This window comes from Camelus dromedarius, chromosome 8 (genome assembly GCF_036321535.1).
Source record: "Camelus dromedarius isolate mCamDro1 chromosome 8, mCamDro1.pat, whole genome shotgun sequence".
In the NCBI taxonomy this organism is placed as follows: Eukaryota; Metazoa; Chordata; class Mammalia; order Artiodactyla; family Camelidae; genus Camelus; species Camelus dromedarius.
In genome coordinates this window covers 55,236,285-55,260,954 of record NC_087443.1, presented here as the reverse complement: position 1 = coordinate 55,260,954, position 24,670 = coordinate 55,236,285, and the positions used below count along the sequence as shown (strand labels likewise).

At 45.7% G+C, this 24,670-nt stretch overlaps 1 protein-coding gene across 1 annotated transcript in view; it reads left to right on the top strand.

Moving 5' to 3' along the window:
- Nucleotides 1–24,670, top strand: part of TLL2 (tolloid like 2) — a 118,714-nt gene that overhangs the window by 19,960 nt on the left and 74,084 nt on the right. The window contains exon 2 of the mRNA XM_010974377.3: nt 3,141–3,251. Coding sequence (XP_010972679.3) covers nt 3,141–3,251 — 111 coding nt within the window. The remainder of the gene's footprint in view (nt 1–3,140; nt 3,252–24,670) is intronic.

Below are 24,670 nucleotides of genomic sequence, written 5' to 3'. Positions count from 1 at the left end.
GGCCTTGATCTCGGGGGCATGGTTGAAGGAGGCAAAGTCTCCGGTGCCTTGAGTCAGAGCTTCTCAAACTCCACTGTGCGCACGATCTACCTGGGGATCTTGTTCACATGCAGCTTCTGAATTGGCGGGTCTGGGGTGGGCCCTGGGAGTCTGTATTTCTGTCAAGCTCCAAGACCAGGTCGATGCTGCCTGTCTATAGGTTACATTTTGAGTAGCCAGGGGTTGGTGGTGGAAGAAGAAAGTTACCCAGGTGCTATCACCTGGAATCCACTGAGAGTCTTCTTTTAGGAGACTGCCATGGGCTATCCTTTGCCTTTTGGTAAAAATTCCATAGCTGTATGCTTTGAATGTACAGACTTAGCTCATTTGATTCTAAATACTGTTCAGCCAATTTATTGATTTAATTTTAAAATTTTTATACTTTTTATTTATCTGGGATTTATTTCAGTGTGTAGTATGACATTCAAAGCCAACTTGACTATTCTTCAAAGAGCTAATTCATTTGTTTCAACATAATTCATTGACTAGTGCCTCTCTTTCCACAAATTGGTGAAACTTCCTTTGTCATATATGAATTTTCTCATGTAGCCTAGGGATTGCTTCCAGACTATTTCATGTTGCAGGGTTGTCGAAGCCTTATAACATATTTTGGTGTCAAATGAGGCCAGCCCCCCTTGGGTACTCTTTTTCTTGATGGTTATCACCTAATTATGCAGATGAACTTTGATATAATTTTATCAATAATAAAAAATTATTGGGACTTTGATTGAAATGTATTAAACTTACACATTAATTTGGAAAGAACATTTTAGGAACATAGTATATCTCTCCTTTCATGTCAATCACTTTTTATAGGTTTTAGTAGAATTTTACGTTCTCAGCATAACACTACTTTTTGTGTCAAGGTTATTCCTAGATATGTGATGCTTTTGGCTGCTATTTGAAACAGAATTTATTATTTTATTTTATACTACCTTATTTATGTTATATTGTATATTATTTAAATTTTTATTTTATATTATTTATATTGTATATTTATAATACAGTCATGAGCCACATGTGGCAATTTAAATTTAAATTAATTAAAATAAAATAAAATTTTAAATTCAATTCCTTAGTTACACTAGCCACATTTTGAGTGCCAGTAACCACGTGTGGTTGGTTAGTGGCTACCATATTGAAGAGCTCAGGTATAGAGTGTTCCCACCATGACAGAAAGGTTTAGTGCAGTGCAGTGTAGTGGGTTTATTTTTAATCTTGAGAAACCTCCATGCTGTTTTCCATAGTGGGTGCACCAATTTACATTCCCACCAACACAAGGGTTTCTTTGTTGCCCCATCTTTGCCAACACTTTCTTTTCTGGTCTTTTTGATAACAGCCATTCCGACAGGTATAAAATGATGTCTCACTGTGGTTTTCATTTGCATTTCCCTGATGACTAGTGATGTAGAGCATTTTTACATGTAACTATTGGCCATCTGTATGTCTTTGCCCATTTTTTAATCAGATTGCTTGTTTTTTGCTATTGAATTGTATAAGTTTTTTTAATATATTTTGGGTATTAACATCTCATTAGAATATGGTTTGCAAATAATTTCTCCCACTCAGGAGATTGTCTTTTCATTTTCACTGATGGTTTTCTTGCTGCACAGAGGATTCCTAGTTTGATGTAGTTCCACTTATTTGTTTTTGCTTTTGTTGCTTTTGCTTTTCTGTATCATATTAAAAAAATCATTGTCAAGACCTATGTCAAGGCGTTTATTGCCTATGTTTTCTTCTAGGCGTTTTATGGTTTCAGATCCTATGTCCAAGTCTTTAACCATTTTGAGTTAATTTTTGTGTTTGGTGAAAGATAGTGGTCCAGTTTCATTCTTTTGCATGTGGCTGTCCAATTTTCTCAACACCATTTATTGAAGATACCTTTCCCCATTGTATATTCTTGGCTTCTCTGTCCTAAATTAATTGACCATTTGTGCATGGGTTTATTTCTGGGCTATTTGTTTTCATTGATCTGTGTGTCTGTTTTTATGCCAATATCATACTGTTATAGCTTTGTAATATAGTTTGAAATCAGGGTGAATGATGCCTCCATGCCCAATTCTTTTTAAAGCCCTTATCTTTCTTGTACCTTATCAAACACAGCTACTGGCAACCAAGGCATGCCATTAACATTCTAACTCCCAGTCTCTTCATTTGAAGCCATAAGCTCATTCAGTTTATCATCTGCCTTCCAAGTTAATGCGGGCAGTGGTTTTATCAAATACTTTATCACTGCGTAACATAGATCACTTCCTTCCAGCCTTCAGTAAAAGTTTCCTTGACATTCACTGCCTGGCCCAAAGACAATGGATTTTTGTTACAATAGCGTACCACTGCTGACAGCAATTAGTCAGGATATAGTCAGTATTAGTCAGGATAAAAAGGTTGTGCTCCAGTAACAAAGAGCCACAAATCTCAGAGACTTATGAAAATAATGGCTTTTATTTTCTTCATTCATGTTACATACCCACCCTAATCTGCCATCCCTCTGCTCCACATCATGTTTACTCCAGAACTTAGGGAGACAGAGTCACCTCTACTTGGGACATTGCTTGTCCTCTGGGAAAGGGGCAAGAGGACATGGTGAATCATGCCCTAGCTCTTAAAGCTTCCTCTCACATTTAATTGGTCAGAACAGGTGAAATGGCCAATCCTGACATCAATGGGGCAGAGAAATAGAATCTTTTCCCAGGGAAGGGCAGCAAATACTGTGAACAAAAGTATCACTTATTAGATTATCCTTTTTCTTTTATATCCTGTGGACTCTGAAGAAGAGAGAAGCAGCTGTCTTTGTGGGGTGGTTTTGCCCAGAGCTGCCTATAGTGACAGTAAGACAGGGTGACCTTTCAAAATACCTTATAGACCTAGGCCTTTGATCTTCATGGTGGTTGGTCCCAGCCATGTGGCTTTGATGCACAGAATTATTAGCTGTTGTTCTTCTTTCTCAACAAGCCCTACCTTTTAGGCTCAAGGAGAAATTTGATTGGATGGACTGTCATTTATAGAGCTTGCTACTCAGCATCCAGTGCCCTCTGGACCACTAGTAAATTCCTTTCTTGATCTCCAGCTTAAATCAACCCACTTATGTTTTTTCTTCCCAGCTGTCTTTTGGGGAGACATTGCCTTAGATGAAGAGGACCTGAAGTTATTTCACATCGACAAGGCCCATGACTGGGTCAAGCAGTCTGTGGAGGAAACAGGACACAGCACAGGTGAGTACTATGTTCCCCTACCCCTGCCCTGGAGGGACAGGTCGGGGACTGCAGCAAGGGTAGATGTGGACCCCAAGTCATCAGTATGTGACCTGTCAGTCCAGTGCCCACCTGTCGCTGGAAAATCAGAGGGGTCACTCCTCCTTCTCCATTGCAGGCTGTAGAGCTGGAGCCTCCAAGTTTGCTTATCCTTCTAAGAAAATCTTTGTTTGTCTCTTTATCCAAAGGTTCAAACTTGAGCTTAGAGAGTTCAGACTGGACCTCAGAATAGGTTCTCAGGACTCTGGCCTCAAGGTCCAGCACTTTCCAACTGGAGAGAATTCCAGGGTGGACTCCATTGAGAGCATCTTTAATGGTGATGCTAATAGTGATTAGCACTGGGAGGTTACTTGCTCAGGGGTACTGTGCACTTGCTTGGCTGAAAACCCAGGAAAAAATCCCCTGGGGCTGGGAAACAGACTTTGATTACTCTTCTCCCAGCCTCCTTCCTTGCTTTCACCTTGGGGTGAGTAGTAATGGAACTGGTCTCTTGAGTTCTCCTCCCCATCCTGCCCACTGGGCTCAGATGCCTCCCTTGTGTGGAATCTCTCTTCTCAGAAGCAGCCCAGGGGGCCGAGCTGTGGGGGCTGATGAGCTGTGTGGCTGATGGTGGCTTATTGTTCAGTGACTAAAGCTCATGTGTGCTTGATGCTGCACTGTCTCTGCTACCTGCAACCCCTCCGCCCACCTTCCCTTCCTTTCTTTCGAGGAGTTTTTTAAAAATGTGGTAAAAACAGTTACCGTAAGATCTACTCTCTTAACACATTTTTAAGTGTACAGAGCAATATTATAAACTACAAGCACAAGGTGATAAAGAAGCTCTCCAGAACATTTATCTTACAAAACTGAAGTCTTATACCCCCTTTTAAGCACTAGCATGGGCCTAATGCAGTGCTGGTAGGAGAAAGGAGTAAGCTGTGACCTCTGCCTTCGAGGAGACCTTTCACACCAGGCAGACAGGGCTTTATGCATTCTTCTGTTGACAGACATGTGGACAGTTTACAGTTTGCGGCTATGATAACTAAAGCTGGTACTGACATTCTTCTACATACTCTTCGGTGGACACATGCACTCATTTGCATTGGGCATGTGTGTACCCAGGAGTGGAACTGCTGGGTCACGGGATGTACATAAGTTATTAGTAGATGCGGTCAATTTTCCCACTTGGTCGTACTGATTACACCTGTGTGGGTACATATCGATTTGGAAAACAGGACAGGTGACCATGCAGGATCCAAGGAGGCCTTTGGGTCTTAGTCTCTCCAGCTTGGGGACCCCACTCACACCCTCTGGGCCTGCCCAGATACCATCACGAATGCTCAGGGTTCCTCCTGCTGTCCTTGGGGACCTGCCATGGCACAGCATGGGGATCCCAGAGAGAGGCTGGGTCGTGGCCAGCCACCCTGCTAGCTGTATGCCCAGCTGCTGGAGAGTTGCCTGCCCGGAAGGTGGCCTGAGAATGCTGCAGTAAAGGGAAGCCTAGCAGCCCTGCCTTCATCTCCCAAGGCCGCCATGGTCAGCCTCATGGTCTAGGAACCTGAGTATCCGTCTTCTCGTTCCTTCTCCCCTGTGTGCTGAAAGGAGGCAGAGTCCACATATATTCCACTCTAGATACCCCTAGAGGTGGCCCAGCACCTTGTGCCTGGCCAGCATCATTGGAGAGGGGAGAAGGAAGAGGCAGACGGGGACCAGCAGGCCCTGGAGCCGTCTCCCAGGGGCCTAAGGGATGAGGAGTCTAACAAGGCTTTGCTCCCAGGAAGGCGGTGAACGCGCTGTCACTGTCAGCAGGCCTTGGCGTCAGACTGCCTGGGAATGAGTCCTCGAGCTAGGCCTCAGTTTCTTCATCTGTCAAATAGAAATAGTAGTCATCCTTACCTCAGAGTAACGTCATGCAGACGAAAGGAAAGAATACTTGTAACGTGCTGAACACAGTAACTGGCACACAAGAAATGCTCACTAAGTATCACCTCTGCCTCCTCTTCCTCATTATTAGTAGTAGAATTTATAGAAAGAACACTTACCGGGGAGAGTTTAGGTTAAAGTGGAGAATGGTAGATTTGCTACATACTGGTAGGAACTTTAGGGGCCTGGGCATGAAGCCTTTGAAACATGTACCTTTCTGCTGTTTCCTCCTTCCCGAGCCTGAGATATGTATTTTTTGGGGGGTGTGTTTTTATGGCAGGGTGATTTTTATCCTGATCACTTTTCTCTGAGGGTCAATAGTACTTTGCGACTAAAAGAGTTATTTTATTTTCAGAATGGAATATTTAAAACTGTTTTTGCTGATTAAACTAATACTGCTGGCTGTGAAGAAAAAAAAAAAGTCCAATAGCTCAAAACTGTAGAAAGTAGAAAGTGAAAATCCCCTTTTATCCCCACCCCAGGGGTCGCCGTCATGATCTGTTTGCTGGATTCCTTCCAGCCTTACTGTGCGTGGGCCATGTGTTTTTTAAATGTAAAAGGAAATTTTCTTAATACCTTCGTGTGTAACCTGCATCTTTAACACCACATCACGGATGTCTTTTCATGCAGTACTTTGTGGTCTCTCACATTTAATGTACAACTCGGCCACCATTTATTGAACTAATCCATACAGAGGTGCATGAGGATAGATTCCTTTTTTTTTCTATATTTTTTTTCTATTAGAAACATTGCTGGTGCGAACAACATTGTGCATAGATCTTTAAATATTTGCTTTGATTTAAAAAAAAGCTAAAAAGGAACCACACCTTTATCCGTTCTTTGTACTTCTAAATGTGTGAAAGGATGTACTCTTAGATATCGGTTATCTCATTTCCAAGCCTCAGTAATTATGCCTGGTTTTTTTTGGGGGGGGAGTGCAGGGAATAGGAAGAGGGCTAAATCCCTGGAGGAGGGTGGGATGCAGTACAGCCCTGAAGGTCTCTTTTCCCAGGTTTATTCTGTGAACTTGGAGCTGATTTCCTGGTTGCAGAATGAAAAGATGCCCTAGAAGTGACTTGGTCTGCATCATTTCCTAGATGTGCCCAGTGTCCCAAATTCAGTCAGTGGCAGAACCAGGACCAGAACCCCAGTTTCCCATATCTCAGGCTGTGTGTTCTCCCTTGTACCTACCTGTCTGCCAGATGCCAGTTAGAAGGAACGGAGGACAACAGAGGTGCATGTAGTCATTCCTTTGCCAGCCCTGGGAAAGTAGGCTGGAGTCTTTCTAGACTGGGAATTGAGCAAAGACCTTGTGCCCTAGGTGGCTTAAGGGCCCACTCAGGGCACTGTGCTGGCCACGAAAAAGCCACTAAGGGCTCTGGGACCCCAGCAGGGAGCAGCCTCGCTGTTAGCTTAGTTCCTCAGTCTCCCTGTCTCCAGTCTCTCCTTACCCATCCTTCCAGGTGAGCTCCTGGGTCTGATTTTGCAACCACTGTACTAGGTTGAAAAGCTTCCCATCCACCACCAAATTTATGTTTACCTGGAACCTCAAAATATGACCTTATTTGGAAATAAGAGTCTTTGTGGATCTAATTAGTTAAGGACCTTGAGCTCATCCTGGATTTAAAGTGGGTCCTAAAAATCCAATGACTGGAGCCCTTGGATGAAGAGGGGAGGATACCGAGAGACACAGAGAGGATGCTGTATGAAAAGGGAGACTGGGATGATGCAGCTCCAAGCCAGGAGCACCGAGGACTGCCGGGAGCTGCCACGAGCTAGGAAGAAGCAAGGAGGAGTCTCCCCTAAAGCCAGCAGATGGAGCATGGCCCTGCCAACACATTGATTTCAGACTTCTAGCCTTCAGAACTGTGAGAGAATAGATTTGTTATGAGCCACCCACTATATGGTAACTTGTTATCGCAGCCCTGGGAAACTTACACAGCTCTGCTCCTTAGAACCCATCCGTGGCTCCCTCTCACTCATCAGAAACATTTCTCATCTGGCCCCGAAGGCCCTCCACGCTTCATCCACAACCTGCACATCCAGCTTCCGTCCCTCTCTGCATCCTCCAGCCAAACACAATGACGTCGTGTCTGTACAGGCCCCAAGGGTCCTTTCTTCCAGCCTTCAGTTCCAAGTCTTCATTCCACGGAAAAAAGACATGAATGTCCAGAGACAGCCAAAGACTCACCCAGGGCCCTACAACTGGTGGGATTTGTGACACCTCTTTACTCAGCACAGCTGCTGGCTTGAGAGGCCATTGGGTTTGAAAGAGCTGTTAAAATCAACCTTATTTGTTGCTGGGGGTTGGGGAGCAATATTTCCACCCATGTGCAGACAGACCTGTTCCCCTGCCGTGAGAGCTGCCAGAGGAAGTGGCAGCCGCCTCTGGGATGTGTGCGGGGGCCAGGAGGCAAGAGCGCATTCTTCAGGGAGAGAAAGTCCTTCTGTGTGCATTTTATTTGCAGTGAGAAGAATGGGAGTTCTGGGCAGGCATGGGCCAAGCTGTTCTATGAATGGGGCCCTCGAATTAACATTGCAGAGTTTCCTAAAGCTACTAATCGGATTAGCTGTGTAGTGAAGGAAGTACTTAGCGGGACACACACCCAGACACACACGCAGGCACACACACCACACACACTCTCCCATCCTCTTGCATCCTCTTCAAGGTGGTGCAGAACCTGACAGCCCCCTTTCTGAGTTCTGGGACACCCCCCACCCTCACCCCCACCCCCACACTAGATGTGGAGGAAAGGCCCGTGCTGTTGATGTTTCGGACTTTTTGTTTGTTTGTTTCTTCTCTAAAGAGTCTAGGAGGTGAAGTTGAAGATTCTCCTCTTTGCAAATGTTTGGAAACGTGGAGAGGAAATCTCATCTTGCAGTTACCTCCATCCGGGTAATGGATCTGATTTCTTGCTCTTTGTAATGAAGACTCTGAAAGGGGAAGTGGTTTTGATTACTTCCTGGCTCTGATGGAAGCTGTCGTTTCCCGCCTTGTCTATTCTGAGCCACTGGGCCATGTCCATCTCTATTTAAGAAACCAACCTTGTGCTAAACCCTCACTTCCTAAACTCCTACTGTCTGTGTAAGGCATCCGCATGAGCCCGATGTTTTGGCCATTGGAGTTCAGAATAATAAATTAGCCGGAGAGAGTCAAAGACATGAGTTCAGATAACTTGCCTCCTCTCCCTGGGCCTCATTACTCAGTGGTGGACCCCACAGAGACTTGGACTCGAGTTCCTTTTCCTACTCTGTCCGTGACTTGGAGGAGCACATACTACCTTCACCTGCCCCAGCGTTCCCCTCTGAATAGAGAGCCTCATAAAACCACATCCTCATTTCTTTTGAGCCAGTTTGAGCTCTGGACTTGAGCTCTGGTGTCTCAGGCCAGAGAAAAGAGAGGAAGCAAAGGCCATTGGGCATCAAGGATCTAAATCTAGGCACGAAATGCTAATGCATAGCCGTGAGAGACCCAGGTGTATTACATGGGTTTCTGGGCTCTGCCTTCCAAGGTTTGAGGGTCTAAAAGAGACCCAACACATCTCTGATCCCAATACAGTTTTAGCTCTGAGGTCCGTGAGGGTGAGGTTATTTTGAGCAGCCCCATCAACAGGCTGTGGTTTTTGCATCTTTGCTCCTGTGGAGACATTCCCCAAGCTTGGTAGACATGGCTTCATCTTTTCATTAATTTTCTTTATTGGTGATGAGAGTGCTGCTAATTGAGAAGTGTCCAGAAAGAAATGGGGGCAGTGGTGGCTTTCTGTGACATCTTGTAGAAGGGGCAATGCCCTGTGCGTATGGATGAACACCAGGGTAGACTCTTGCTGGAGCAGTTCATTGGATTCAAGGCTGTCGTCTCTCACATCATGCAATGCCAGTGCCATCCCTGTGAGGTCTGGTGGCCTCTGCTGCTGGACCACTGGCTTAGACAGCTGAAGAGGGACAGGAAGCTGTCAGGGGCACTCTCACTCACTCTTCCCACTGTCTCCTGAAGAGCTTTGGAACAAGGTCTTGGGGGCCTCCTTTCTCTACATACATTGTACTTGACATTTGTGATTTGCAGACCCTTCTGGGAATTTGAAGAATATTTTCAGCACTTCTCTGAGAAAAAGGTACATACACAATTTTGCTTGCAATTTCAAGAAGTTAACTCCCAAGTTATGAAACTGGTCCACGGTCCCCCTTTTCTGTCTGATTCCACTCTGCTGGAGATGGTCTTCTCACGTGGACATCCTGGATCCTGTAGAGCTGCAGTGTAGAAAGGTGTGGATGTTGGAGTCAGGCAGGCCCCTCTGCTCCGTACTGATTAGCTGTGAGAGGACTCCTTCCTTATTTATTAAGTGGGATATTAACACCTGTCTTGTGGGGTGGGACGGGGAAGTCTGGTAGATAAGGCATTTAACCCCGAGTCTGACACCTGGTAGGTGCTCAGTAAACAGTAGCCACGTGGTTGGCTCTTCTGCCTTTTCTTTGCCTGGGCCCACCTCTGTGTTCCAGACTCCACACTCCCGAGATGCCTTGGAAGTCTTTTCCTTTGCAGTTCTCTGCCTGCACCCTCCCTGGGGTCTCTGGAGCTGGGCCGCCCCCAACATGATCTGGCGGGATACTTGGATTTAGAGCTCACCAGCACATGGGAAATCTCTATCAGTCCGCAACACAAAAGCCTCCTCTAGTCCTCCTGAGTCAAACTCGAGGTCATGAAGTTGGCCACACAGAGACCTGAGAGTGGGTTAGATGCTGGTTCTTCTTTGATAGCAGCAACGAAAAGAAGAGCAAGCATTTATTGTGGGCTAATTATGTCTTTAATGCTCTACGTACATGATCTCAGTTAATCTTCACACAACAGCTCCATGTGGTGGGTGTTGTTAGTACCTCCAGATGTGAAAGCTAATGTTCAGAGAGATAGGTAACCTGACTTCGATCACACAACTAATTATTGGCAGAGCCACGACTGCGACTTAATTTGGTGTAATGCCAAAGGCTGATTTTAGCCTCTACACTGCACTGCACTGCTTCTAGAAACAGCTGCTGGCATCACCACTAACCCTGTCGCCTTGAGCTGTGAAGATTTGGTCTCCCCATCAGTACCCCTGAGAGATGATGAGTAAAGGCAAGGACGGGTTTCGTGCCCTTTTGGGGACGCCCTCATCCTGCCTTCTGTTGACTCAGGTTGCCGTTCAGTGTGTGCCTTGCTGCATCCACTAGACTGTCACCAGCTGTGACTTGTCTTCCTTTGGTCCTGGCCCTCCCTCTTCCATTCCAGCATCAGCCTGGGCACAGACAAACCCTTGTGAGTTGTGGATGGAGCCTCAGGAGTGCCTGATGGTGTCCTTGCTCCTCTGCTCCCCCAGGCCAGTTGGGGTTAGGACTGTTTATTTGAGTATATGATGCCTGGAGTTTGAGCCAGCAATGAAAACAAAGCTCGTGCTCAGGGGTGGTGCCCTCGGGCTGGGCAAGCCCAGATCGCCTTGTACAGAGTGTCTTAAAAGGGTATCCTTTGGCCACGCAGACAATAGTTTATCTTTCCTGATCCCTTCATACAGATCCCTAGGTGGAAAATGTGGTCCTTAGGTCTTTTCCAAACCAGAGATGGGGTGCCGGCATTTCTGCTCCCTCCTCCAGGGCTCCCCTCAGCCCTTCTCTTTGCAGACCTCCTCCCGCCCAGCTGACAGCTCCATGTCACCCCTGCCCCTCCTGTGAGAATTCGCCTTGGCTTCCATGGTCGAGAACTTGATCTCTATGGCAGCACTGCTACTCTGGCATGCCCTGCCCTCCCCTTGTGTCTGCCCTGCAGCTCTGCTGACCCTCTCACACCATCTTCTTGCTTAGAGTCCTTTTCTCTCTCTCTCACTTCCCTCCCTCCTTCCTTCAAGTAACAGATGTTAATTGGGGACCAATTCACACCAAGGATGCAGCAGTACCCACCTTCTCTTCTGCCTTTACCGAGATGGAGTTTTAATGACGGAAATGATTATGGTCATGCTTTGGGAGTACTGGAGGAATAGGGCAGGCTGTGGGGGCAGTGGGACCTGGGACCCAAAGAGCTCTCTGGTGTGGGGCACCACCAACCTCCCAGAAGAGGCATGGTCCCCTGGGCAGAACTTACACCTGGAGAGAAGGCCCCAGGTGACGACTGTCATCCAGGCAGGGGTTGGGGTTGGGCATTCAGCCTGGGGCATAAGACCTGATGGGAGAGCAGGACGCAGGAATGTTCCTGTGAAGGCAGAGACCCAGGCAAACAGCATCAGAGAGGCCTTTAAAAGAACTCACAGAGAGTTCCAGTGCTATGCGGGAGCTCAGTAGGACAAGGCAAGGACCCCTGGTTTTTCTGCGAAGAGGGTATTAAGGAGGCCAGCAAGGCAGAGACGTGGCCTGAGAGAATAAAATGGGGACAAGGATCAGAAATTAAGCAGAATCCCACAGATCAAAATCGGGGTCAAAGATGACGTGCTGCTGAGCCCCTCGAGTGTTGAGCCCGAACTCCTTAAACCCTGCTGACCGAGGACAGGGCTGGCTCAGAGCACAGACAGCCGTCAGCAGCTGGGTGAGGAGGGGAGGGCTGGGGTGCAGGAACCGGGCAAGGCCTGGCAGTTATTCTGCTCATAAAGTTTTCAATTTAGTAAGATGATTTGAAATGATAAAGAGGCATCTGATAAAGTGCACATGTGCTCTCTGGGAAGGAAAAAAGAATGCAACATAAGGATTCTATCATGTCGTTCCCTGGGGCCTCATTCGGAGGCTGACTTATATCTTGGGTTGAAGCCAGAGTTCACTGTGAACTTGAAGTGTTGGGAAAAGTCAATTCATCTTTAGGCTGATTTTTATTGTCATCACATTTTTCGGAATTTGAAGAAACTGGGCTGGGAGTCCACTTGGAGTCCCAACGGGGTGCAGAGCCAGGTTGGGGAGGGGCAGTGACCACCCTTGGGCACCCATCCAGGGAGCCGTTATCCCAGGACCCCTCATGGGCCTGGAATCTGGGAGCCTGAGTCAAAATTGGGAGATTATCTTGAGAAACCAGGACAAACAGGAGTTTAGTGCCTGATACTCTAAGCGAGGTTCTTTCAGTTTTGAGATACAGGATCCCACTCAAGAAAGCTCACATAAAAGAATTTATTTAAGGGTATATTCCCATGGCTGCCTAAGGACAGAAGCAGAAGAGCTGGCCTTCTGGGGACTCAACTAGAAATTGGAGAGAAAAGAACAAGGCTGGCTTCTTCTCTCAGGGACCACAGAGTGTCTCATTTTTGCTTTTTCTCTTCTTTTTGCACCTGACCCATCATGGCCATCATGCCCAAGTCTACACCATGATCCTTCTTCTCGAGTGTTTCCCACTGAATGCCTATGGTGCCCACCTACATAGGGGTCCTGGGGAAGCCCAAGGAGTGGAAGAAATCTCCGAGGAACAGAGTGTAAAGGTTGCTGATCAGCTCCCCTGGGAGGCAGGAGGAAGAAACAAAGTGATAATGGAAGCAGGTGGTGGTTCTGTGTCTGTAGCACAGGAAGGAATAAATGATTGGAGTAGCTCTGGTTTGCGGAGGTGACAGGTGAGTGACTTGACCTCCTAGGTATGGAGATGTGGAGGCAGACTTCTTTGGAGTTAACCTGGTCTTCGGGCCAAGCCTGGTAACCTCACACTCACTTTGCATTTATATTCATTTCAGGGGGAAATACTTTATGCATTCCCATCAGCCATCTTAATACATGGAATCTGGGGGCACAGCTTCATGAGAGCTGAGTGTGGCTTGTAACAGGTGGGGATCTAACCTTTGCCTCTCAGTTCAGGCCATCAGAAAGGTGGTGCCTCACCTCCCCAAGCATCACTCTTTGGTTCTCCTTAGTCTAATTCTGTTTTCTCTTTCTGCTAACAGTGTGTGCTTTCATTTGCATTTATTGAACAAAATTCTGTTTTTTGTTCTTAATTGAAATAGTAGGTGATCTCTAAAGCAGAATAAAATGAAATAAACCATACTTAAAGGATTTTCATTTACACAGCCCTCCAATCAACTGTTCCAGTATTAGTGTCCTAGCTAGAAACAATATTCCTTACCCTGACTTAAGAGAAACCTGCAGTGAATCCTTTTTGACAGAATAAAGGATGCTTTTATCCAATAAGTAATCTCTCCCTAAAAAATTTTAACATAGCATTTTTACCTTTCTTGCACCTTTGCTCCTGTTTTTGTTGGCCTCTCTTGGATGTGTACATTTTGTTACAGCTGGAAACTGACCTTTGTTTCAAGTGCATTTACTACTCAAGTGTTTTCTTATTAGGTATGATAATGAACTAAATTGTTTTTGAACAGAACCAGTGCCACAATCCTCCAGTTATCCGATGCGAGGCATGTCAATTCACCTCATCGGACTGCCTCACCTGTAAAATGGAGGGTTGGATTTTAAGCTTCCTGAGGGCTAAGAGTGAGTCTCTCAGTTCTTTTGCCAAGTGACCACCCTTGGGCACCCCTACAGGGTGATGAATGAATGGGGACTCAACACATGGTGTCTGCTGTGTGCATGGCTGATTAGATACCCTTCATGTGATGCCTCGTGGAAATTTAGAACAATCTGCTCAAATTGCATCTAACCTGAGATCTTCCAGAGACCCTGCAAGGGGCTCCCACAGGTGTTGGTGGCAATGTGGCTGTCGCCTCCCTTTGTCCCATCTTAGAAAACAACAAACAGCAGTGGGCTGGAGAAAAGAGGTTGAGAAAGGTCAGACTGCCTCTCTTCCCAGAGACGTGTGAGGGATGATGCTCACTGTGCACTGGTGACAAGGAGCTGGACCGGGAGAGCTGGAGATGCAGCTTGAGGGGTGGCAGGTGGCCCTGCGGTGAGTTTGGGATGAAACTTGTCTCCACCATGCTAACCTGTGGTTGAAGTGCAGAAAGGCCTGGACAAAGTCCCGTCGCTTCTAGGGTTGTTTACACCGAGGTCTGCAGGTCATTATTTCTGTGGTTTCCAAGGAGGTCCAGAGAGAGAAGGTGATGATGGTGGTGGAGTTGCCAATAGAATCTCATCCTGCGTTCCATCATCTTATTTCTCTTTGGTGTCCTTTAATGAAACTATCTGCCCACAAACAGTGAGGGAAAAGCCCCAGTTGACCTTGGCACTGTGCCTCTGAACTTTATACAGCCCCCATCCTTTTCCTACTGCTCCTGGCTTCTACTTCCCAGGTTCTCCATGACCCTCCTGCATCCTGGACTTTGCTGCCATCCCCTGAGGAATTCCTGTCTTCCCTGACAGGGGCGCCCCCTAGAGGCACGGCTTCCCCATTCACTCTGCAGCCCAGAGGTCCTAAGCGGTCAGCCCACCAGCCAAATCTGGTCTGCAGATGTGTTCTGTTTGTTTTGTAGTGCTTAGATTTTTTTTTTTTAATTTACTGCCAAATTTTAAAAATCATATTTCCCATAAAAATCCAGAACTCTGGCTTCTCTTGAAAAGTTGGAAGATCTGGCCACACTGGTCCAGCAATCCCACATGGCAATAATCAACGGAGTTGTGTAACAGTGGGCTGGACTCCAGAGGAGCAGGTTCTCTGCGGTTTGCCGCAGACCCCACTACTCCCTGTTCATCTTTTTCACACTGATGTGTTCCTTGTTTGGACCCCCACTTCTAGGCCTAGGCATCTGAGTTTGCATATTGGGCCAGTGGGCAAGAGACACCATCCTTGGGCCTTCATTCAAGTCCCAGGACACTGGTCAGGGCTGCTTCTTTCTTCTCCATCAAGGCAGGAGGATCCTAGGCTTCAGCTATTGCCTGGTAGTCTGGAAGAAGATCATTCTTCTGGAGCCTCTTTTCTTCCTTTCCTTGAACTTTCCATCTCTGGCACCCCCTTGCAATACAGCATGCCCTGTCCCAGGCTCTGGATGGCACTGGGTGGGGGGGGGAATACAAAACAGTCCGACAGGACAGCATCTTGCAGGGGTAGTTTATGACCCGGCACATGCAATGACATCAGCAGTTTCCTCCTGCCCCAGCGAATCAGTGGGATGGGACCGTTAATAGATCTCAACCTCTCTGAAACAAAGGGTCATTTCACTTCGCTGACATACGCCATCACCCAGAAAAAGCACTAGTCACCCTGACCTCTGTTTTCCTATATTACCTCTTAACAGTGAAGCCATTGCTCTGCACTTCTCGAACTGAGCTGACTTCTGTCCCAAAAGGTCATAGACAGACCATGGAGCTCCGTGGTCCTCTCCTGCGTCTCTCCTCCAGTTCCCTGCAGAGGGCTTGGCCTGCTCTTCCCTCCTTTGATTTCCTGAGTCCCTTGCTACTCTCTCTGTGACCCAATAGATGGGGTTTGCACTTTGAGACATCTGTAAATCTTGATCGATCATTTGGTCATCTGAGCAAAGGCCACGTGATAAAATCCTTTTAAGGTGTTCTATGAGGACAAATGTATGACTCTTCTGAAGAACTTTTTACAGAGTAGGGAGAAAGTGTTAACCCTTGGGTGCAGGTGACCCTTTCTTCACTGTCTGGGATTTTTCCTTCCTTCTTGGCTCCTGTCAGACACTAAGAGACAGAGCAATGATGCAAAGAGCAAGTGCAGGGCATTAGATCCTCCCAGCTCTGCTACATACCAGCTGGTGACCATAGATCAAGTGCTTTAATCTCATTGAGCCTCAGTTTCCTCATCTGTGAAATGGGGATAACAATAATAATTCTTTCCCCACACAGGTGCAGGAAGAATATAGACAACTGAGATAACATAGGCAAGCATTAGTCTTATTCAGACCAGTCCAAAGGGACATATTTGCTAAGCATCTGCTATGAAACCACACAGTGGAAATAGCAGGATGTTGTCTTAGTCCTCAAGGAGCTAAGTGTCTTCTAGGGACAACAGACTTGGTCCACAAATAATTATAATCTAGGCATCATTATACAGTTATGATCAGGGCCAGGAGCTTCTTGAAGGCAGGGACTGTATCTGATCTGTTTTTCTGTCTTTGGCACCTGGTATGGTGCTCAGCACAGAGAGGTGCCCTGTAGAAGTGTGTTGAATGAGGGGAGGAATGAACAGATGAATGAGTAAGGGGCCAGGAAGGGAGTGCATATGGAACACAGAGGCGAGGGATGGCTTCGTGGAAGAGGCAGAGCTGGGTCTGGAAGGATTCTGATTGGGGCTGAGCGGGGAGGGCATTGCAGGTGGAAGGCAGAGCCTGAGCAGAGTCATGAGCTGGGAGCTTGGTGGTGAGAACTGGGTAGTTCAGGGTGGTCAGCGCGTGGATCAGAGGGTGGGATGCAGCAGGGAGAAGTAAGGCTGGGAAGACGTGCTGGGATCAGACTCTGCTGGGACTTAGGCTGAGGACTTGGACTCTCCTCGGTGGGCCCTCCCCTTCCCTCCTCAGTGTCCGGAAGTCTTTGCCCGACACCTTCTGCCTTCCCCTCAAACTCAGCCAACCCCTCTCTGGGAAGCCTCCGCTTGCCCAGGTGTCTTCCTCTTTCTCCCAGACTGGGTGGTGAGCTCTTTGAAGTATCATTTATCTATGCGCTTCCAGTGCCTAGTCCTGTGAGAGGCACATTTTAGATGCTCACCAAGTTTGCTGAATAAATGACTCACAAAATGAAAATTCCAAGTCCACCTGACTCAGCGTCATTGTTACCATTCATCCCTTTATTTTGCTACTTTATCAGTTGGAAAATGGTACCTTTGTTTTGCTTCTGTTTTTGTTTCTCAAGAGCAAACTTCTATATAATTATCTACTAATTAGATTTTTCTTCTAGGACATGTTCACCAGTTTCCTTATCCAATGTCTATTAGATACAAAGTTTTTCTCATCAATTTGCATGAGATATTTATATAGTATAGATAGTAACCATTTGTTATCTTCAGTGCAGATATTCTCCTTTGTATGGTGTTTTATTTTCATTTTCGGGGATCAGATTTTCTGAGATATAAAAGTTTTAAAGTTTTGAAGTTAAATATATCAAGTCAATTTTTCTTTTTCTTATATGTATAAAATTATTCCTACTACAGCTTTGGGAAATAACATTTTTTTCCCTAAAATCTTTCAATGATTTATTTATTTATACTTAATTCTTTTAATCCATTGAAGTTTTATTTGTGGGTACCCCTCTTCCCAACTTCTGAATAATCACAACACAATCTAATTCATATTTTCTCCCCATGTCTTCTTTATCGCATGGTCTGTGTTTTTACGTATTGTGTTAGCATTTATGTCCCATTCATCTGTGTCTTTTTAATGTCAATTTCTTTATAGATTTTAATATTTGGTGGGGTTCATCTTCCTCATGACTTTTCATTTTTAGAAATTTTTTGAATAGTCTTATTTGTTTATTCTTTGATATGAATTTGAGGATTACTTCTCTACAAAAACCTAAGAGGATCCTAACAAAACCCTCTTGTATTTGAATCATATTTGCATTAAACTTATAACTTCATTTGGAGAAACTGATACATTTGTAGTATTTACCCAGTTCATCCAGGAACATGGGGTATCTTTATTACTTACTCCTATTTTTATAAACTGCAATAAATGTATACTTCTCCCATTGCAGTTATACACACTTCCTGTTAAAGCTATCCCAAGTCTCCTATGTCAACTATTCTGAATGGGCCTCTGAAATTTCCTCCTCTTTTGGCATATTTCAGTGTGCAGGCTGGGCAAGGGGGGGCTTTTATCATATCCCAGAGCTGAGCAGAGGATTTGCTCCATCTCCCTTCTCATATCCAGCTGGGCACGGAGTTATGTTCATCCTATAACCTAAATAACTCTCCCAAGCACCCTCCCGTCCGTCCCTCTAGTCCTGCCACTCTCTGGTCGGTCGTCATCACTTCTTGCCTGGAGATGGGCATTAACATCCTCTGTAGCCTCGCATCCTGCAGCCTCCGTCTCCCCGGTGCCCCTCCCACCAGCAGCCACCTCCTGATGCTGGGTGCTGTCGCAGGCCTGGAGAAGATGGAGCCAGCTTTTTAGAGGGTGTCATTGAGGCAGGCAATAAACACATAAGCAATTACTGATAATGTTCAGTGTTCCCCAAAGGAAATAAATGCAGACTGAGAAAATTCTTCTAGAATTTCCTCTTACACATTTAGCTTCTTGGTCGAAATTTTGCCCTTCGGCATCTCAGGGAAGAATTTAATTGGTGTCCTATTATGCTCCAGTGTCCCTGTGCTCCACTCCTGCCTCACTATCAGCTGTGAACACTGTGTCTGAATTTCTTCCCTGCTGCCTCTCCACCGCACCATCGCTGCCTCACCCAACCACTCCCTGCTTTAGAAGCACCCCCCTCAGAAGCTTCCGGAAATCCATCTGAAGGAGAGGCCCCAACGAATCCCTCCAGGGCCTCTGAGAACCGGCAGTTCCCCTCTGCAGCTTTGCAGAACAAAAAAGGACCACACCTCAAGGGAAGTTCAGGTGACAGTCGTATGAGGGAAGGAGCAGCTACACCTTTCTCACCTGTCTCCTCCTCCTTCTCTCCCCTCCTTCTAAATGACACTGGGATGCGCTCTCGGAATCTGCTAAAGTTTTGGCCACAGGCAAGCTGTCGTTCTGTCAGGCCACTCAAGCCTGCCCTGAATTTGGAGGAGGCTGAGGTATGACAGGCTGGGGTCTGGGGAGAGCTCCCCTTGGGGGACAGATACCGGGCTGGTACAGCCAGAGCTTAAACTGCAGTATGGTCCTCAGATACCAGAGCTGAGGCCTCCTAAGGTGACCTAAAGAATAATTATCAGTAAGGCTGTGGGGTCCCCACAAGGTGTCAGACACTGTAGTAGGTGTTGCTCACAACTTGAAAAGTTAGATCCTATTGTGTCCTTTTTTATGGATGAGGAAACTGTGGCTCAAAGAATTTTAAGTGTCATGCCAAAGATCACTGAGGTCCAAGAAGCTGAGCTACCAAGGTAGGCTGGCTGTTTCTCTTCTATGTTCTATCCTGCCTGCCTCTCTCTGATCTTAACTTGTTGCAACCCTTCTTGTCCTTTGATGCCACCTCCAGGAAGCCCTCCTGAACTTCCAGGTTGGTTGTGGGACTTCCTTTACCAGGTTGCTCTCACTGTTCTCTTAGCCTCATGGCCCCTGTGGGTGGGGCAGTGTCTGGCTTATTGCACGTTGTGGAACTGACTTGCCTCAAGGCAGGTGGTGAGCCCTGGCCAGAGGGGGTACCTTAGTGGCCCGAAGGGAATCCAGTGGTTCTGAGCTCAGCTGGAAGTGAAGGACCCCTCCTGTGTGCCTAGAGGGAACCACTTTCTATTCCTAAGGAACAACCTGTTCAGTCTTCAAGGACATCTGATCTGATCCCTGGTTTAGGGACGGAGAGCTCTGACTGTCAGCATGTCCAGGGCAGCTCCCGGGAGGGTGGAGAGTGGTTTGCAGGACAGCTTCACTGGGAGCTCAGACTCCTGTTACCATCTGACTTCTCCTCCCTCATCTCCTCTGCTTCCTTGGAGGTCCCACCCCAGTCTCCTGGGCACTTCACACCTCAGAATACAAACACTGATCCCTGAGCCTTCAGAACCAGCCTAGGGTGTGGACTCAGAGAGATCTCCCTGTGAACATGACTTTATCACCTAGCTTGCTCTAGAGAATGGGGAGCTGGGATCTTCCCAATCTTATCTATTGGGACATTTGCTACCAATTATTAAGGTTGGAATCCCTAGCCCTGTATTATAAGGGCCATCAGTAGAGTCAGACAGGCCTGAGATTGTATCTGGGTTTTTGCCCCTTATTAACTGTATGACTGTGGGTGAGTTATTCAAAGTTTTCTAAGCCTCAGTACTTCCATTTGTAACTAAAGCCAATAATAATCCCTACCTCATAGGACTGTGCTGGGAATTAAACTAGAAAATACGTGTAAGGCAGCAAGCACAGTCCTTGGCACACACAATAAGCATTAACTTTCTTGGTTCTCTCAGCAAGGCTCTAGCCTGCACTTACCTATCTTGGCCAACCCACTCCGCTCTCCCAGGGATAACAGGATGACGACATATAAACTAGTTTCCTGAGTCTTTTCTTAACATGTGTCTTTGGTTAGTTTATTAGTTATTTGACGTCTCCAGTTGTCATGGAGCAAGGTTTAAAGAAATATCATGCTGAGGTACTGTGCGATATCGTCCCTTCACTGACTGCCAAAGAATTCTCAGCCTAAACTTGGTTTTGTTAAGCTAACTTTGAGGAGAACTTGAACGTTTCACTTCACTTGCGATGTTTCTGGTATAAAATGCCTGGTCTCCGTGGCTGACTGTTTCATCCCATTCTGCTGAGACTCCAGGACGGTCTTAGAGCTGGTAGTGATGACGGTAATGGTAGTGATAGCTACCTCGGGGAGTGCTGCCCAGGGGCCAGGCATTATTCAGTGCCTTGCATGTATCATCTCTCTTAAACTTCATAAAACCCCATGAGGTGAATACTCTTATCCTCATTTTATGGGTGAGGAAACGGACACATAGAGAGGTCAAGTGACTGAAGATCACACAGCTAGTAAGGGGCAAAGGAAACGTTTAACCTGAGAGTCTGACTCCAGAGCTAGCACTTCCAGTCTATTTTGCAAAACACCTGACTTGCTAGGACCTTAGGCATCCAGAGATCAAGCAGGGGGTAGGCTGTTCCATTTGTGATCCCTGGCACGCACGGTCCTTCCTTGTGACTCTCAGCTTGTTTGTGTGACTTTCTTTGGCCAGTAGGACATCAGAAAGCATGATGTAAGCAGAAGCTGAAGAAACACTCGCGCAGCAGGGCTCATCTTTTTGGAATGCTGCCTCCACATGGGCCATCATCCCAGCCATCCCCCAACCATTTTGAATCATCCCAGCTCAGGCCCCAGACACTGTGGGGCAGAGACAAGCCTTGACTCAACTCCTGGCCCTCAGATCTGAGGCAAGCATAAAGGGCTTGTTCTTTTAAGCCACTCTGTTTAGAGGGATAGTTCGTTATACAGAAGTAAATGATGGAGACAGCGAAGAAGCCGAGGCCAGGCTGGGTGTGAAAGATGTGGGCCAGGTGTACGAAAATGCCTAGACTCCAGGGCCCAGGAGAGCACTGGAGGTTTGAGCCAGGTGAGCAACAAATACTCCAAGAGCATTCTTAAGCAGAACATCCTGTGTAGCTCAACCAACAATCAGAGGTCAGGAAAAATGCAGGCACAGGCACTCAGGATGAGTAAAGGGTCCAATATCAAGCGAGATGAACATCTGGCTGGAGGCTCTGGGAAGAGAGAGCTCAAATTTGCATGATTAGGAGGCCTCCCATGAGCTTCCTCCTGGGGTAGGAGTGAATTCCGAGGCCTCTTCGGCCAGTGCTAGGACACAGGTGGGAGCCAGTTAACTGACTGCAGAAGGGTGGACTGGGTCTCCCAAAAGCCCGTCCAACACTGTCTGAAAGAAGGTTCCAGAAGGCCTCCTCCCTTTCTCACCAATGAGCTTTCCTCTCTTCCATCTTGCCAACGTGTGGGTTTTTCCTTTCCATGTGTGAAGGAAAAGCTGGGCTGGTCTAACAACATAACTCACAGGTCTAGGAATGTGAAGGAGAGGCTGGGCTGGGCTAACAAGATAACTCACAAGTCTAAGTATTGGAATACTGATCTGAGTTCTGCTGGACTAACTTGTAAATCTAAGTTTATCAGTGTTGGTTTGCTGTTTATGTTTTTTGCTAGCCAGCTGGATTTTCAAAGATACATATCTGGCTTTGGAATGTTTGTTTGCTGCCTCCCCGTCTCCACTTTTGTGATGATAATGCTGCTAAAGCTGTTCCATGCCTATTGGCCAAATACCCCAAGCTTGTACTTTACCCTATAAAACCTCATGTGCACGTCTTGGAGGTGCTCAGAGCTTCGGAGCAGAAGCCCCTCTGAGCCCGCCGGCGTAATACATCTGAGTACTCCAACCCTCCGAGTGGTGCTTGTTTCTTGACTGGCCTGTCGTTTCCGTAACACATGGTCAGAGCAGAATAGCAGAAAAAATAGATTGGACCTCAACGTTTCCATCTGCATAATCAGAACTATGTTTCTTTTCCATCATAAAAGTGTTTCCCTATGTGTGTGTGTGTGTGCCAACATAGACTATATAGTATAGAGTACATGTCCTTAGGCAAAGTGTGTGCTGTAATCTAGCTCTTTTTAAAAATCTTTTTACTTCCTGATTATAAAATACGTTGAACAAAATTTACAAATTACAAGAAGTATATAAAAAATAAAATTCTTCCAAAAATCAGCAATCAGAAACCATCATAATGAACATTGTGGGTATTTCCTTCCAGTATTTTTTCCCACATTTTTTTGTATATGTTTTTTAAAAAGAGATGGACTCATACTTGATTCTGTTGGAATCATACTGGGTACTACTTCCTAACTTGTCTTTGGCTTATAATGTGAACATGTTCCCTATTTAGCAAACTTTCTTCTAGAACAGTTCAAAAGGTTGCATAATGTTCCGTTATTTCATAATTCATTTTACTACCCCCCATTGGAGGTGTGGTTGTTACAGTCTGTCTTTAGTATGAGACATGTTGAGATGAACATCCTTTGCTTTCGTCGTCAATCAGTTCCTTAGTACTGATATCTAGAAGTCATGTTATTGGGCCAAAGTCATATTATTGCTTGTTTTAAAAGACTATGATACATCTTGCTAAATTACCTCATAAAATGTTGCCAATTTACATTCCTCCTCCAACAGCAGTATATAAGAATTCCTGCTTTATTATACACTTGCCAATATTAAATCATTTCATTAACAAAAGCTGGCAGTGATCTTTTAACTCATTTTCCCTTTCCCTTCTGTAGCATTTGAAATTTGGCATAGATACAAAATTTACTTGGCACTGAATTGCATAGGATTACACATTGATTACCATAGTGGTTGCCTTGTTCATTCCTAAATCAACCTGTTAAAGGGGCTTTGCCTTGCCTTTTTTTCCCTAATGAATAATTAAAAGCTCCGCTGAGCAGATGTGTCTTGCCAGTAATTTTCTAACAGAGGTGTGCAGATGTTTCATCCTTTGGTCTTGTCGGGGATGCTTGCTCAGAGAACAGGTGTGGGGGAGAGGGCAGGATTATGAGCATGGATTCTGGAGTCAGGAGGGCCTGCACTGGAAGGCAAATTCAATTACTTACCAGCTGGGTGACCTTGGACAACTTGTTCATGAACCTCAGTTTTCTCTTCTGCAAAAGAGGAATGATATTCCTTATTCTCAGGGTTACGGTGCCTATTACACAAGACCAAAGGGCATGGCAAATTGACTGCTTGAGACATGGTTGTGAGGAGTAGACTCAAAGGCCCTGCAGGAGTGGCCCCGCATCCCTCATCGGTCCTAGCTCCAGCCCCTCTGGACTCTTATTTTCCTCTCTCCAGATTTTTTAACTTGCTGATGGTTTTGTTGTTGGTTTTTTCTTTTTCTTTTTTTTTTTTTTTTTTTTTGCTAGGATACTCTCCCCAGATAGATGTCCCCCTCTTGCCATTTAGATTTCAGCTTCAAATCTAAATCTGAGTAGGTGTACTCAGACCTTCCCTGGGCTCCCAACCCCCATTGCTCTTTCATAAAACTGTTTTAATTTCCCTAAAGTGCTTAATCCCTCCATGGAATGATCTCATTGTTTATCATGAATTTTCTTCCCTCCGCTAGAGCCATGAAGGCACTGTGAAGATAGGCCCTGCCTGTCTCTGCCTTCAGGAACAGAGCACCATGCTGCCCAAAGCAGGCACTCAACCAATATATATTGAATGAATGGACTGGCAATAAAATGATCTTTAGATCTTGTGCTAGAAATTATTTTTTAAATTTTTCTTAGAGTAAAGCAAAGCAGTTTTATGCTAGATTTACCTCTGGTGAGTTGGAGCTGTAAATACAGGTATTAAAAAGTCAGTAAATGGGAGCACTAAGGTGGTCCTGGCAGGATTACTTCAGCATGTGATGTATTTTAAAGGCTTTGACACCAGACTGATCTGGAGAGAATCTCAACCTCTATACCCAATAGCTTTGTGTCCCCAGTGATGTCTTAACTGCTCTAAGCCTCAGTTACCCTGTATGTAAAATGGGAATAATACCCACCTCCAATGTTGGTTTAAGGATTAAATAGCAGATAACATATGCCAGTACAATAAATAATCAGCACTTTAAAAATGTTGGTTGTTCTTGTGTTTAAAAAAAAAATGAGAACCAAGTAATGTTAGGCTCTAAGAATGAGACAGAAGGAATAATAAATGTAAGGTTTTGTTTATTAATTACCATGTCATGAATATTAATCCATAGTCACTATGAATAAGCATATATTCAAATGAGCAGTGCTGATCTATGGCTGTGTCCTCTTGGGCTTTGGAAACGCCATCTCTTTCTGCTTCAATGTCTTTGGATGTACATAGTTAATATTTCATTAATTATGGTGGAGGGGCGTTGTGTGTACATCAATGTCTCATATGATGCATATAATTAAGCCACTTTGTGTTGGGAGCGGAAGAAAATTGGGCTTTCCCAAAGAAAAGCAGCTTACTCCTAAAGTTGCTAACAGATTGCTTCTTAATTGAA